The sequence below is a fragment of the Callithrix jacchus genome, chromosome 5 (assembly GCF_049354715.1).
Source record: "Callithrix jacchus isolate 240 chromosome 5, calJac240_pri, whole genome shotgun sequence".
Lineage (NCBI taxonomy): Eukaryota > Metazoa > Chordata > Mammalia > Primates > Cebidae > Callithrix > Callithrix jacchus.
This window is the reverse complement of record NC_133506.1, coordinates 87,298,509-87,315,720: the sequence shown is the minus strand read 5'-3', so window position 1 is coordinate 87,315,720 and position 17,212 is coordinate 87,298,509. Positions and strand designations below refer to the sequence as shown.

At 38.8% G+C, this 17,212-nt stretch overlaps 1 protein-coding gene and 1 pseudogene across 6 annotated transcripts in view; both read right to left on the bottom strand.

Annotated features, from left to right (window-relative positions):
* The window catches only part of EFCAB3 (EF-hand calcium binding domain 3), a 466,563-nt gene that overhangs the window by 354,509 nt on the left and 94,842 nt on the right, over nt 1-17,212 (bottom strand). For all 5 annotated transcript variants that reach the window (XM_035300329.3, XM_035300331.3, XM_078373418.1 and 2 more), the window contains exon 23: nt 3,666-3,737. In XM_035300329.3, coding sequence (XP_035156220.3) covers nt 3,666-3,737 — 72 coding nt within the window. The remainder of the gene's footprint in view (nt 1-3,665; nt 3,738-17,212) is intronic.
* Nucleotides 7,170-9,763, bottom strand: LOC100387472 (signal recognition particle subunit SRP72 pseudogene; annotated as a pseudogene). The gene has a single exon (XR_013535639.1). The product of XR_013535639.1 is annotated as a signal recognition particle subunit SRP72 pseudogene (transcript).

Below are 17,212 nucleotides of genomic sequence, written 5' to 3'. Positions count from 1 at the left end.
ATTTAAGAAGATTGAAATAATATTAAGTATCTTTTCTGACCACAATGGTATGAAACTGAAAATCAGTAATAGAAGAAATCATGGAAAATTCACAAATATGTGAATATTTACACAGTATATTCCTGAACAACTATTGGGTCAGAAATGAAATTAAATGGAACATTTCAAAATATCTTGAGATAAATGAAAATGAAAATACAGCACATGAATACATAAGGAGCACAGTAAAAGCAGTTCTAAAAGACAAGTTTATACCTACATAGTAAGGACTTACTAGTGCCATTAAATGCCTACATTAAAAAGAAAATAAAGATCTCAAACAACCGAATGCTACACCACAAGGAACTTGAGAAAAGAAGAACAAATTAAGCCCAAAGTTAACAGAAGAAAGGAAATAACAAATATATAACAGAAATAAATGAAATGGAGACTAGGAGACTAGAAAAACAAGATAAAAGATTAACACATCTAAGAGTTGGGGTTTTTTAAAAAGATAAACAAAACTGACAAACTCCCAAGGCAGACAATATCCCTGGTGAATAAAGACACAAAAATCCTCAGCAAAGTTTTATTAAATCAAATTCAGCAATACAGAAAAGGCATGATACAGCATGATAAATGAGATATATGTCAGAAATGCAAGATTGGTTCAATCTTTAAAAGTTAATCAATGAAATTCACCATATCAACAGATAATGGAAAACTATATTATCATATTAATAAATATGCAAAAAGCATCTGATACACATCAACATCCATTCATAACAACTCCAAGCAAATTAAAATAGAAGAAAAATTCCTCATTGTAATAACAGGCATATATTTTAAAAACCTACAGCTAAAGCCAAACGTAATGGTGAAAGACTGGATGATTTCCTCCTAAGAACAAGAAACAAGAAAAGTTATCTGTTTTCACACTCCTATTAAATACCACATTAGACAGATCCTAGCCAATGCAATCATGGGAATGGGTGAGAGAAATAAAAGACAAACTAATTAGAAAGAGAAAAAAGAAAATTGTCTTGTTTCACAGATGACTATGTACATAGAAAAGCCCAAATAGTTTACCAAAAAAGCTACTAAACCTATTGAGTTCATTAATGTTACAGAACACAAGGTCAACATGCAAAAATCAATTACACTCTTATGATTATGAATAATCAAAAATATACAATTTAAAAGGACCTTGTGTGTGTGTATGTGTGTGTGTGCGTGCACATGCACATGTGTGTAAAATAAAATATAGGTTTGTAAGCTAAAAACTATAACAACATCATAGAGAAAAATCAAAGGTGAATTATAAGGAGAGAGAGAGGTTGTGTTTATGGATCAGAGATTCAATATTGTTAAGATTTTGATTCTCCCTACATTGATCTATAAATTAAACTCAGTTCCAATAAAAATCACAGAAATTCTAAAATTTGTAAAGGAAAATTAAAAACAAGAAGATTTACAACAATGTGGAAAATGAATGATATTAAAATACTCAAACTACCTAATTTCAAGACTTTCAATAAAGCTATAGTAATCAAAACAGTGTAATAATAATGAAAGAACAGACCCATCAATCAATAAAACACAATACAGAGCACAGAAATAGACCCACATATACATAGTCAATTGATTTTTGACAAAAATACAAAGGCAATTCAAGGAAGAAAGAATTTGTGTCTTCAACAAATGGTACTGGAACAATTAAACATATGTTTGCAAAAACAAAAAAAAAGTGAATCTCCACCAATATAAAATCTTCATTTTATATAAAAATTAACTTGAATAATAGCCCTAAATATAAAATCTAAGACTATAAGACTTCTATAGAAAAAAAGAAACAGGAGAAAATCTTTACAGCATGGGTTTAAGCAAAGGTTAGGTCAGACCAGGTAGAATAAAGCAAAAAAAAATTATAAATTAGACTTCATCAACATTAAAAACTACTGTTCTCTGAAAGACAATGTTAAGAAAATGAAAAGATAAACCACAGACTGGAAGAAAATATTTGCAAACACGTATATAACAACATTGCCCAGAATATATAAAGAACTCTCAAAACTTAATAAGAAGAAAGTCTTTTATTTATTTATTTATTTATTTATTTATTTATTTGACAGAGTCTTGCTCTGTCACCCAGGCTGGAGTGCAGTGGCACAAACTCAGCTCACTGCAACCTCCACCTCCTGGGTTCAAACGATTCCCTTGCCTCAGCCTCCCGAGTAGCTGGGACTCCACAGACAGTCCCAGCTACACATCACCACACCTGACTAATTTTTGTATTTTTACTAGAGACAGGGTTTTGCCTTGTTGGCCAGGCTTGTCTTGAATTCCTGACCTCAGGTCATCTGCCCACCTCAGCCTCCCAAAGTGCTAGGATTACAGGCATGAGCCATCATGCCCAGCCCCTAATTATTTCTAATGGGCAAAAAGTTGGATACTTTACCAAAGAAGATGTAGACATAGCAAGTGTGTGTGTGTGTGGGGGGGGTGTATGTATTTAAAAGACTTTCAAACACATGATTAGTCATAAGGGAAATGCAAATTGAAACCATAATGAAATACCACTACACAACTATTAGAAAGGCTAATTTTTTTAAAATTCCTGATATTTTTATCAAGTGTTGGCTAGATGCAGCACAACTAGAACTGCTATACATTGCTGTTGGGAATGCACTTTAGAAAGACACTGCAAAACATTTTGGCAGTTTTTGATCACTGTAAACATACACTCACCATATATCTCAGCAATGCTAGTTCTAGGTATTTAACTAAGAGAAATGAAAACATACATCCACAGAAAAACCTGTACATAATTATTTATAGCAGCTTCATTCATAATCACCAAAAACTCTGTTGAGAATAACTCAATAGTCCATCAATGGCAAATGGATAAACAGATTGTGGTACATTCATAAAATGGAATTCTGCTAATATATAGAAGGAACCAAACAATGTGCAAAAAATGGACGAATATAAAAATATTATTCTAAGGAAGCCAGACTCAAACCACTTCATATTTAATCATTACATTTACAAGATATTCCACAAAAGGCAAAACTATAGGGACAAAGAATGAATCAGTAATTGCCAGGGGAAGGAAGAAATGGATTACCAAAAGGGCACAAGAGACTTCTGTGGGGTGATATAGTCTATATGCTGTGTAGAGCAAGGGTTACATGACATTATTTTTAAGAATTCAGAGAACTGTATTCCTAAAAAGAGTAAATTTTGCTATATGTAAGTTATACCTCAAAAAGCATAAATGTTTAAAAAATGTTTAAATGTTTAAAATCAAGAAAGTTGCTGAACATACATGAGAACCTAACAGATAGTGATAAAGTCAATTCCACTGGAATTGTCAAAAGTTTTAAAAATTATTTTCTAATAAATTCAGAAGTCAAATATGCATACTGAATAAGCTCAAAGAATAATATATAATCTAGTAATTTTCTAGTATTACCAAGGAAGACTACCAAAAATTTTGAGTTTGGATTAAGCTTAGCAATTCAAACAGAAGTTATGTAATCTAATCTTGTGTTGTTTTATATTCATATTATATTGCTTCTTACTTACCGGTGCTTTAACTATTGAAACCTGTATTGTTTTTAACATATAAACCACTGCTTGCCTTTCTAGATCTGGGCAGCAAGTACATATTAAATAAAACTTACCTGCAGCTTTAGGGTTTGTCAATATATCAGAGAATTTAGTCATAAATTCTTGAATGGTAACCTTGCCACTTTCTGTAATGTAAATCATAATTTAATTAAATGAAAGAATTACTGTTTCTTTCATATAGAATTAATTAATATAGCTAAAGCTAATAGTCAAATTATTAAAAAGGTTAGAAGCTTGGGAGTAAGGCTAGGCTATTTCTTCTCCCTTACCTCTTGCATGCATATGACTATCAAATTTCTGCTCATTCTATTTCCAAATACTTCTTGAATTTACTGCTGCATTAACTAATACCTATGTTATTGCAATAGCATCTTTAAAAACCTATGCCACCAGTCTCATCCTCCATTTATTTTCCATAGTATGGCAAGGGAGGTATTCCTCTGAAAAAAAAATAATTGATTATTCCTATAATAAAACTCTTCAGTAGCTCCTAATTTCCTACAAAACTACAGAATAAATATAACACTGAGGAGGTGAGGGAGGGAAATTATAGACCCATATTACTCATACATTTGTTAAAGTATAAGTAAAATACTACTAAATAGGATTCAACAGTACAATGAGAAAAATATTCAAGGTACTTTCAGAACATGCATTCTCATTGAGGGTGATACTGCTGTTAAGGGATAAAACTGGTTCTTAGGAGAAAAAAATCTCAGATATTACAATACTTTGTGGCCATAGTACTTAAACAGATCTATGGTATATCTTTGGTATTAAATTTTCACAGGGTATGGGGGATAATTAGGAAGTAAAATGTTTATAAAGGCTCCTTAGAGGAGTGAGGGAAAAAAATGTTAGAAACACTGCTTTAGTGTGACAGTAGACACCTAAATTGAATCTCTCACATGGTCTCCAAAGAATTCATAAAAATTAACAAATAAGGCAAGTAAAATAACCTATAGTCCATGCCTACAGTGTAACTAAGAGGCAGAATATTGAACACTTTCATTTGCATATAAGTCAGGAAATAAAAATCTAGGACCAGTGCAGTCAGCTTCACAGCCTACACCAAAGAGGAAACTCAGGGTAGGCATGGTGGCTCATGCCCGTAATCCCAGGACTTTGGGAGGCTGAAGTGGGCAGATCACTTAAGGTCAAGAATTCCAAACCAGCCTGGCCAACACGGTGAAAGCCAGTCTCTACTAAAAATATGAAAATGAGCAGCCGGGCGCGGTGGCTCAAGCCTGTAATCCCAGCACTTTGGGAGGCCGAGGCGGGTGGATCGCGAGGTCAAGATATTGAGACCATCCTGGTCAACATGGTGAAACCCCGTCTCTACTAAAAATACAAAAAATTAACTGGGCATGGTGGCGCATCCCTGTAATCCCAGCTACTCAGGAGGCTGAGGCAGGAGAATTGCCTGAACCCAGGAGGTGGAGGTTGCGGTGAGCCATGATCGCGCCATTGCACTCCAGCCTGGGTAACAAGAGCGAAACTCCGTCTCAAAAAAAAAAAAAAAGAATGAAAATGAGCTGGGTGTGGTGGCAGGCACCTGTAATCCCAGCTACTCAGGAGGCTGAGGCAGAAGAATTGCTTGAACCTGGGAGATAGAGGTTGCAGTAAGCCAAGAATGTGCCAGTGCACTCCAGCCTAGGCAACAGACAAGAATCTTGAAGAAAGAAAATGGAAGGAGAAGGAGAAGGTAAAGAGGAAGAAGAGGAAGAGGAAGAAGATGAAGAAGGAGGAAGAGAAGGAGGAGAAGGAGGAGAAGAAGGAGGAGCAGGAAGAAACTCGTGTGGCACTTTCATAGAAGAAAGAATAAGGAAGTGTCTTTGTAATGCAGAACATGGATAACATCAGCTATCCATAAGAAGTTCTCCCATAAGAAGAGAGTCCTTAGCTGATTAGGGAAATACTAGAACAAGTCAGAGAGCTGATGGATGAAAGCCTTAACCTTTAGGGAGATAAAAGAAAGCTTAGAAATACAAGAGACCAAAGACAGGAATCTTGAGATGGTATATGAGGGAAGCAGAAAATTAACATTAGAACCTGGGTACAGGACAGACTCTGAAAGTGAATAGTATTACATAAGATTGGTAGTAAAGGGGAAAAAAGCAATTAAAGAGGAATTCCCTACTAAATGTAATCAAAAAGTCAGAAGAACAACACATCCCTCAAAAAAGGTGCCATTTATTTAAGTCAATGTTGTTCACTGTAGAAACTGAAGAGGGGACTCTTGAACTGGATAAGCCACCTAACACCTTCAACTCTTTCACAGGATCATTGGTCCAGAAAATGCAATGCAGGTAACGGTGAACAGAAAAGAGAACATAGCATCCTTAGAAAGCTATAATGCAAAGGAAAACACAGAAAAGCCAAGATCAAAACTACAACAACCAAAATAATATAAATTAAATATCATTAACAAACTGCAAATATGAAAGAATACCAAAAATCAAAAGAGAAATAGACAAAGGAAGCTGTAACATAAGAGCAACTGGACTCAGAAAATAGACTATGAAACACAAAGTTAACTTCAAAATGAAGACTCAAAGGTAGAATGGATTGATAAAACCATAGTAATTGACATACAGGACAGAAACGAAAGAATCAAAAGAAAGCAGGAGTGGAAGGAAAAAGGAAGATGAAATCAATCTGGAAAAAAAAGTTTAAAAGAGTCAGAACAAAATGACAGATATAAAAGCAAAGAAGATCTGATATGTATATAATTGAAGTCCCTGTAAAAACAAAAATAGAACAATGGAACAGACTAAACTTACAATTAGAATCTACGTGCATAGAATCCGAATTAGCATTATCCTTTGTTCCTGAAACATTATTAGTCTACACATGACCCACTTTTATTCATCTGATTAATTCAAAATGTTCAATAATGTAATAAATTCCTACAAACTTATGCCCAAAACAAAAGCTAGGGCTTGAAAAAATCAGCAACTAACCCTGGAGAGTTCCCTTTACAAACTCATCCCTTATCCTTCTTCAACCTTCATCAAAAGTTTAGTGTTCACCATTCCTTTTGTTCTTAATGCAATTTTACTGTACGTATATGTTCAGTAAGTTCTCACTTAACATCATTGATAGGTACTTGGAAACCCTGACTTTAAGCAAAAGGACATTAATAAAATCAGTTTTACCATAGGCTAATTGATATAAACAAGAGTTATATTCCTATGGCATATTTCTCTTCAGAAAAACATTACTGGCCAGGCACAGTGGCTCACACCTATAATTCCAGCACTTTGGGAGGCCAAGGCGGGTGAATTACCTGAGGTCAGGAGTTCAAAACCAGCCTTACCAAGGTGGAGAAATCCTATCTCTACAAAAAATACAAAATTCGCCGGGCATGGTGGTGCAAGCCTGTAATCCCAGCTACTCAGGAGGCTGAGGCAGGAGAACCACTTGAATCTGGGAGACAGAGGTTGCAGTGAGCCGAGATTGCACCATTATACTCCAGCCTAGCTAACAAGAGTGAAACTCTGTCTCAAAAACAAAAAAAAAAATAGCAAACTTAAAGACTCAAAACACTTCGAGTATTTTTTTTTAATTATTTAAGACATTTATTTTTCTTGTGGCCATTCATTTAATTGATCAAAGAACATCAGTGTATTAAGACGGTCCCTCTTTATCACATGATATTTCTAAGCAGATATTCTGGAATGCTCAGAAGATTCCACTTTCAGTCTCCTAAGGCCTCCTAAGACATAATTTAAAGTGGGACTTGAACAGAAGCAAGTATCTTCAGACTCTAGCTGAAATAGAAGTAGTTTCTGTTTAAATCCTGGGAAACCTTAGATAAGGTTTTTGAAACTGAAAAAAGACCAAATCAGCACACACACATAAAGGATACAACAGATACCAAGATGGGTAAATGCCTCGTTATTTTCAGTCCTCATAACCTGTACAACGTTATGAGGCAACCAATAGGTAGACTTTGAGGAATATGTTTCCCTATTTGAAACACAAGAAATTATTTATAAAAATATGGAGATGAGGAGGGAGCAGTTCTGTGCTTCTTGCTGTGTTACCTTTATTATATTCCTAATGTCACTGAGACTAGTTTAATAACAGCCTGCAACAAGAATATTCTCATCACCAGCCACCTTTTCCACCTTTCTTCTTTTTCTGTTGCTGTTTCTTTTTTGTTGCTGGAGCCCCTGCAGGTTTCTGGTGTCTTGGGGGTATGATGTTACTTGTAGAGGCAGATACTGTTGCTGCACTGCCAGGTCTTGGGGAGGTGGGTGGGCTGCTCACAGTTTTACTGGCATCCAGTTCAGATGAAGCTCCTGTAGTTGCTCCCTGGGTCCCTTTTCCAATCTGATCCTTCTTTTTACCCTTCTTTCTTCCCCGGTAGTAAGAACGTTCTCGCATTGGCAGCCATCTTTCTGGATCTGGGGTAACTTTTGGGTCGTAATTCTTAGGCAATTTTCCCTTCTTTTTCTTTTTCTTCTTTTTCAAATCTCCCTGTCCTTGTTCCTTTGGTTGACTATCTCCAGTAACTTTTCCACCCTTTTTCCGAATATATGTAGCACCAGGAGAATTTTCAAGAGCCTCAACATCTACTTTGAGAGACATACTATCTGACGATGGCAAGTGTTTACTAAGAGCTTTGGCTTTCTCTGGATCTACAAGCGGGTAAGCAGAAATAAGCTGTGCAAGGGTGTGAATATCTTTTGGATTTTGTTTCCATAGCTGTTCTAGGTCACTAATTGCCTCCTTCTTCCGCCCATATTTGAGTTTGAAGTTTGCAGCTTCTCTTATCAAGGACAAATGAGCAGCAGATTTGGGCTGATGGCTTTGATACCACTGGATAGCTTGTGTGAAGACCTCAATGGCACTATCAATATCTTCTTCATGACTATACATGGTCACTAATGCAGACACCACGCCTGGTTTATGATTTAACTCCTGTATGCTTCTCAATATTAGACATGCTTTAGAAATATTACCTTGAGAAATTTTCAACTGTGCCATGGTCAGCTTAATTTCAGCTGCATTTTCTGGATGCTGATCTGAAAATTCCTGAAGCAGCTCAATTGCTTTTGTGTGCTGCTTTTCACCGCAGAGCTGGGCAGCTTGGATTAACACAGGTAAGAGATGCTCAGGGCTTTGGGACTGTAAACTGGCAGATATTCTGCGGCATTGTTCTGCCTGGTTTGTATACATAGCAAGTAAAGCTTTGTTAAACTCTATAGCTTGTAGCTGTTTCTTGGAAAGCTTAAACTCTACTCCTTCCGCATTGGTTAATTTCACTTTCTTCTTGGATTCAAAGACATTTTGGTCCTTGTTAATGGTAATGATGTTATTTGCAATTACAGCTAGTAATCCCACATCTGTTGGTTTTAGTTTTATTATTTGATTGTAAAGTTGCAAAGCCTCCTCTGTTCGACCCTGAAGCTGCAGAATATAGGCCATCTGACCATGAATGATGGCCAGTTCTGCCTGTGGGTCCTCCTCAGTACCATCAGCATCTTCTGATAATGAACGGCGGCAAAGATCTTCAGCTTTTTGCAGGATTTTCATGGCTTGGTTCAGCTGGCCTTGGCCTATCAGTGCACATGCAGTGTTGTAGCACAGCTCGTGTGTGCCTTCCTGGAAGACCAAGTTCTCCGGAACCACTTTTTCCCAATTGCTCTGAGCTGCAACAACTGCTGAAAGGTTTGTTTTCCTCTCCTCATCATAATCATCTTGGGAGTTTCGGACAAGATCTCTATATACCGCTAAGCATTCATCATAGCATTCCAAACGGTATAACACTTGTCCATAAAGCTCCTTCAGTTTGTCTGTCTGCTGGGTGGAATTTTCTATCGTCTTCAAGGCATTCTCAATTCTGTTTAGCCTGTACTCGCAATATGCCTTTTCAAAGGAGAGAGAGTTATTGGCTAACACTTTGGTGTGAGTATTGATGACATTCAAGGCTTCCTTGAAACTTCCATTCTGGATAAGGCATACCACTTTACAATGCAGGGCAGTTACATCATCTTTGTTGCTCTGTAGTATCTTATTGACGGTCTTGAGAGCGCGCGTGAAGTCGCCGTTCTGGCCATACCGGTTCACTTCACTCCACAGCGCAGGCACTGAAACCCGCCCCCCGCTGCCGCCGCTCGCCATCTTGGAGGAGACGAGGGGCAACACTTCTAGTATTAAACACTGAACAAAATGTGAGCTACATCTACTTTTAAAAAGGATTAATAAAACAAAATAATTACCCAATTTCTAGTGAATCAGAGTGACAGTAGTTGTAGTGGTGGGTTAAATCAAGTAATAAATATCTGCAAAGTGAAAATTTTATGGAGCACCTCCTACCATCATGCAGTTCAAAAACAACAAATATGGCAAATCTATAAAGGAGCAACAGTTAGACTGATAGTTGACTTCTAAACAGAATAAATGGAACCCAGAATACAACAAAATGATATATTAAAATATTGAAAGACAATAACTAACGATCTAGAATTCTGTGCCAACAGAAAATAATCTTTGATTGCAAAGGAAAACTAAAGACATTTTGAGCCAGAAACTCAGATAATTCTTACTAAGGAAATACTAAATGCTAACCTAATGGAAAGTGATAGATGAAGAAATCCATTAAATTCATTAATTCTGTGCATTACAGATGCAGAAATTCATTAAAAGAGTAAACATGTGGGTAAATTTAAATAAATATTCAAAATAATAATGTTTTATATAATTCAAAATATTTATACAGTTAAAATACACAATGTTTTTATAATCAAAAGATTTATACAGTTAAAATACACAAACTGTGGGTTCCTCCCTATAATACCACAGCTGATGCTCTTTGGAAAGAGCCACCTCCTGGCAGGAGGCCAACCAGCACAAAAATAAAACATCAAGTCACCAAAACTAAGAACCCTCAAGAAGTCCATTGCACAAGAATAGCACATAAATTGATAAGAGATGAATGAGAGGAGATCATGGAAGACAAGAGGCAGGACTAGATTGCAGCTCTGGACAGAGCAGACAGGCAACAGCTCACATTGTGAATTTTACTTCCAGATCAACTGCAAGAACAAACCAGCAATTCTGAGAGGGCCCACAGACCCTCTGAAGGAAGCAGACTGCTTCTGCAAAACCACCCCAAAACTGTGAGTACCCCAACGGCAGAAGTGAGAAAGAGAACCTCCTCTCCCAAACATACCCCCCCATTGGAGAAGCTGAAGGTCTGTTTGCGGGAGAAGTTTCCAATTTTATGTGGAAATTAGTCACTTTGGAGAGCTAAGCAAAATACAGGGGTAGAGGAAGCAGAAGAAAGGCCCTGGGAGCTTGATGGTCCCCTAGCAGACCATTCCTGATGACCCCACAGGGATCCAATGGGAAAGGAGCAGTGGGTAAAACTGCACAGTGCGAAGCAAATCTCTAGATGAACTTTGTAACAATTGGAACAGGGTGAGAAGCCACCTGGTCAGAACCCCAGAAAGGGCACAAATCCTGTGTGCAGACTCCATAGTCAGGGGAAGAACCAAGCCCTTTTCTTTCCCAACTGGGAGGCAGTTAGCCTGGGGCAGGTTTTCAAGCCCATGTCTCCCTCCACTTGGAAACAGTCTGAGGGCTGCTATGGGTGGCACAGTGAGAGTGAGACTGGCCTTTCAGTTTGCATGGGAGCTGGGCAAAGCCTGTGACTGTCAGCTTCCCCCACTTCACAGACAACCTCCATGACTCAGCAAAGGCAGCCATAATCCTCCTATGTACACAACTCCAGTGACCTGGGAATCTCACCCCCATACCCCACAGCAGCTGCAGCAAGACCCATCCAGGGAGAGTCTGAGCTCAGACACACCTAGCCTCACCCCCACCTGATGGTCCTTCCCTACCCACCCTGGTAGCAGAAGACAAAGGGCATATAATCTTGGAAGTTCTATGGTCCCACCCACTGCCAGTTGCTCCCCATAATACCACAGCTGATGCTCTCTGGAAAGTGCCACCACCTGGCAGGTATCCAACCAGCACAAAAATAGAACATTAAAGGACCAAAGCAAAGAACCCTCACAGAGTCCACTGCATCCCTTGCCACCTCCACCAGAACAGGCACTGGTATCCACAGCTGAGAGACCCATAGATGATTTACATCACAGGACTCTGTACAGACAATCCCCAGTACCAGCCTGGAGCTGGGTAGACTCATTGATTGGGTGGCTAGACCCAGAAGAAAGACAACAATCACTGCAGTTTGGCTCACAGGCAGACACATCCATAGGAAAATGGGGAGAGTACTACATCAAGGGAACACCCCATGGAACAAAAGTATCTGAACAACAGCCTTCAGCCCTAGACCTTCCCTCTGACAGAGGCTACCCAAATGTGAAGGAACCAGAAAACCAACCCTGGTAATATGACAAAATAAAGCTCTTCAACACCCCCCAAAAATCACACTAGTTCACCAGAAATAGATCCAAACCAAAAAGAAATCCCTGATTTACCTGAAAAAGAATTCAGTAAGTTAGTTATTAAGCTAATCAGGGAGGGACCAGAAAAATGCATAGCCCAATGCAAGGAAATCCAAAATATGATACAAGAAATAAAGGGAGAAATAGTCAAGGAAATAGCTTAAAGAAAAAACAATTTGAAATTCAGGAAATTTTGGACACCCTTTTAAAAATGTGAAATGCTCTGGAAAGTTTCAGCAATAGAGTAGAACAAGTAGAAGAAAGAAATTCAGAGCTTGAAGATAAGGTCTTCTAATTAACTCAATCCAACAAAGACAAAGAAAAAAGAATAGAAAATATGAACAAGGCCTCCAAGAAGTCTGTGATTATGTTAAACAATCAAATCTAATAATCAATGTACCTGAAAAAGAAGGAAATTCTCAAAGCCTGGAAAACGTATTTGGGGGAATAATCGATCAACCACCTTTCCCTGGCCTTGCTAGAACCCTGGATATCCAAATACAAGAAGCACAAAGAATACCCAGGAAATTCATCACAAAAAATATCTTTGCCTAGGCACATTGTCATCAGATTATTCAAAGTTAAGATGAAGGAATGACTCTTAAGAGCTGTGAGACAGAAGCAGCAGGTAACCTGTAAATAAAAACCTATCAGATTAACATCAGATTTCTCAGCAGAAACCCTACAAGCTAGAAGAGATAGCGCCCTATCTTCAGCCTCCTCAAACAAAACAATTATCAGCCAAGAATTTTACATCGAGTGAAACTAAGCATCATATATAAAGGAAAGATACAGTCTTTTTCAAATAAACAAATGCTAAGGGAGTTCACCATTACCAAACTACCACTACAGAACTGCTAAAATGAGCTCTAAATCTGAAAACAAATTTTGGAAACACATCAAAAAAGAACGTCTTTAAGCATAAATTACACAGGACCTATAAAACAAAAGTCAAGTTAAAAAGTAAAAACAAAGTACACAGACAACAAAAAATATGATGAATGCAATGGTACCTCACATTTCAATACTAACATTGAATGTCAAAGTCCTAAATACTCCACTAAAAAGATACAGAACCACAGAATGGTTAAGAACTCACCAACCAATCACTGCCTTCAGGAGACTCACCCAGCACATAAAGACTCATATAAACTTTATTTAAAGGGGTGGAAAAAGACATTTCATGCAAATGGACACCAAAAGTGAGCCAAGGTAGCTATTCTTACATCAGACAAACTTTAAAGTAACAGCAGTTATAAGAGACAGGGACATTATATAATGGTAAAAGGCCTTGTGCAACAGGCAAATATCACAATTCTAAACATGTGCACCTAACACTGGAGCACCCAAATTTATAAAACAACTACTAATAGACCTAAGATATGAGTAGAGAGCCACACAGTAATAGTGGGGGACTTACACTGACAGCACTAGACAGGTCATCAAGACAGAGAGTTAACAAAGAAACAATAGACTTAAACTATACCATGGAACAAATGGACTTGACAGATGTATACAGAACATTTCATCCAGCAACCGCAGAAGACATATTCTATTCACAGCATATGGGAATTTTCTCCAAGGTAGACTATATGATAGGCCATAAAATGAGCCTCAATAAATTTAAGAAAATTCAAATTATATCAAGCACTCCTTAGACCACAATGGAGTAAAATGAAATCAACTCCAAAAGTGACCTTCAAAACCATGCAAATAAATGAAAATTTAAATAACCTGCTCCTGAATGAGCATTGTGTCAAAAACAAAATCAAGATGGAAATCTAAAAAATCATCGAACTGAACAACAATAATGACACAACCTATCAAAATCTCTGGAATACAGCAAAGGCAGTACTAAGAGGAAAGTTCATAGCCTTAAATGCCTATATCAAAAAGACTGAAAGAGCACAAATTTACCTCTAAGGTCACACCTCAAGGAACTAGAGAAACAAGAACAAACCAAACCCAAACCCAGCAGAAGGAAATAACCAAGATCAGATCAGAACTAAATGAAACTGAAACAAAAAATATATATGTATATAAAAGATAAATGAAACAAAAAGCTGCTTCTTTGAAAAGATAAATAAAATTGGGAGACCACTAGCAAGATAAACCAAGAAAAGAAGAAAGTCCAAATAACAGCACTATGAAATGAAACAGGAGATATTACAACTGACAGCACTGAAATACAAAAGATCATTCAATGCTACTATGAACACCCTTGCACACAGAAACCAGAAAACCTAGAAAAAATGGATAAATTCCTGAAAAAATACAACCCTCCTAGCTTAAATCAGGAAGAATTAAATACCCTGAACAGACCAATAATCCTAATGCCTTTAATTCTAAAGACATTAAATCAATAATTCAAAGCCTTTCACAAAAAAAAAACTCTTGACCCACATGGCTTCACCTATAAATTCTACTAACATTTAAGGAAGAAAATAGTCTCTTCTAAAAAACAGAAAAAAAGAATACTCCCCAACTCATTTTAAGAATGTATCATGGATAATATTCAGCTGTACCAGTCATTAAAATAGTAAAATTATTTTTCATATTTATAGATATCTGCTTTCCTGAGCCACCATGTGCAACACCCACCAGTATCCCTGGATATCACCATAATTTAGCTTCCAAAAGCCAAAAAGGCCTCCAAGATTCTGTTTTACTATATAGATGGTATTCTGATTGACCACTGCCTGTGCCAGTCACTTCACAAAATAATCTCACCTCCTAAGTACCATCATTGGACTCACACAGGGATAAGATGAGCTCTGACTTCCCCATTTGTTCGGCCCCATGAAGCTCAGGGTTGGCACACCTGTAGGGGCAGCACCAGTGTCTTACAGACATCCTACAGCAGCTTCCATAGGTTACCCTCTATCCCTGCATGTCCTACCCATAGACCTTCCACCACCTGGTAGAGGATGGTCTTTATAAGACAGATGCATTGAAACTACTAACCATGTTCAGGTACATGTCTTAACATTACAGTAAGTATAGCATTAGCTGTATGAAGGTCGTTGTACATTAATAATGTCTTGAGGGGGGAGGACTCAAGATGGCACTGTGAGAACAACCCAGGATTGGAGCTCTCGTTGAATCCGCAAAGAGGTGAGTCGGAGCTGCATTTCCAGACTGATCTTTGTTGCCCACAGAACGGGGAAACTCCCGAGTATAAGAAAGACACGGGACGCCAGGCAGTAGGTCTGCCTGGCGAAGCTGGCAGCCGGGGCAGCGGCAGCCAGCCCTACCCAGCAATCCCCACAGGGCGCGCTTGTCCGGATGCCCTGTTGAACTGGCAACCTGAGACTTGAGAGGGCTGGACTTGAGACTGAACGAGACTTGGACAGTAGGCCAGCCCAGGGGATTGCAGGGACAGAGCGTTTGGGGTACCCAGTGGGATGAACAAAACCGCGATTTCAAACTATCCCGACCAGACGGTCTGAGACGCTCTGTGGGGGAGGGGCGTCCACCACTACCGAGGCAACCCGCCCCAACTGAGATACATGCCCACTGCTGATGCAGCCAGCCGTTGCCGAGGCAACCCATCCCTACTGAGATACACGCCCACTGCTGACGCAGCCTGCCATTGCCGAGGCAACGCGCTACAATGAACAGACTCCGCTGCAGGGCGTGGCGGAGACCACAGCAGAGCCTGCAGGAACAGGCGAATCACACAACAGCAGGGCGGAGCCTGGGCAGGCAAACAGTGGCTAGTCTGCCTCCTAGCTGGGCAGGACACCTCAACGGACATCGAAAAATAAAGCCTGAACCCCCCAACACAGAGCATTTCAGAAAAAAAGGGTTCTTTTAATGAGCTCTGTTGCAGCAGAGCAGCCTAACAGCCCTGAATGAACAACAGAGCTCACAGCTCAGCAATTGAGCTCCTAAAAAGTACAGACTGTCTCCTCAAGCAGCTCCCTGACCCCTCTATATCCAAAAGACTGACATTTGGCAGGTATCATCCTGGGACAAAGATAGCAGAAAAAGAAACGGGTAGCATCCCTCACTGTGCCACAGCTGCTAGAGGTGCACCCGAGACAAGCAGGGCCTGGAGTGGACCTCAGCAGTCATACAGTGAAGGGGCTAGGCTGGTAGAAGGAAAACCAAGTAACAGAAATACTTCACCATCAACAATCTGGGTGTCCACTCAGAGACCCAATCGAAAAGTCAGCAACTACACAGACGACAAGCGGATAAACCCACAAAGATGGGAAGAAACCAGCGAAAAAACGAGGAAAACACCCAAAACCAGAACACCTCGCCTCCTAGAAAGGACCAAAACTCCTCACCAGCAAGGGAACAAAGCTGGACGGAGAATGACTGTGATGAAATGATGGAATTAGACTTCAGAAAGTGGATAATGAGAAACTTTTGTGAGCTAAAAGAACATGTATTAAATCAATGCAAAGAAACTAAGGAACTTAAAAAAAGATATGAGGAAATGATAACAAGAATGGATAACTTAGAGAGGAATATGAATGAATTAAAGGAGCTGAAAAACACAATACGAGAACTTCACGAAGCATGCACAAGTTTCAACAGCCGAATTGACCAAGCAGAAGAAAGAATATCTGAAGTCGAAGACCAACTCAATGAAATTAAACGAGAAACCAAGATTAGAGAAAAAAGCGCAAAAAGGAATGAACAAAGTCTCCAAGAAATGTGGGACTATGTGAAAAGACCTAACCTACGTTTGATAGGTGTACCAGAAGGGGACGAAGAGAATGAATCCAAGCTGGAAAATACTCTTCAGGACATCATCCAGGAAAACTTCCCCCACCTAGCAAGATAGGCCAACACTCAAATGCAGGAAATACAGAGAACACCACAAAGATATTCTGCAAGAAGAGCAACCCCAAGGCACATAATCGTCAGATTCAACAGGGTTGAAATAAAGGAGAAAATACTAAGGGCAGCCAGAGAGAAAGGTCGAGTTACCCACAAAGGGAAGCCCATCAGACTCACAGCAGATCTCTCGGCAGAAACACTACAAGCCAGAAGAGAGTGGGGGACAATATTCAACATTCTTAAAGAAAAGAACTTTCAACCCAGAATTTCATATCCAGCCAAACTGAGCTTCAGAAGTGAAGGAAAAATAAAATCCTTTGCGAACAAGCAAGTACTCAGAGATTTTGTCAACACCAGGCCAGCTTTACAAGAGCTCC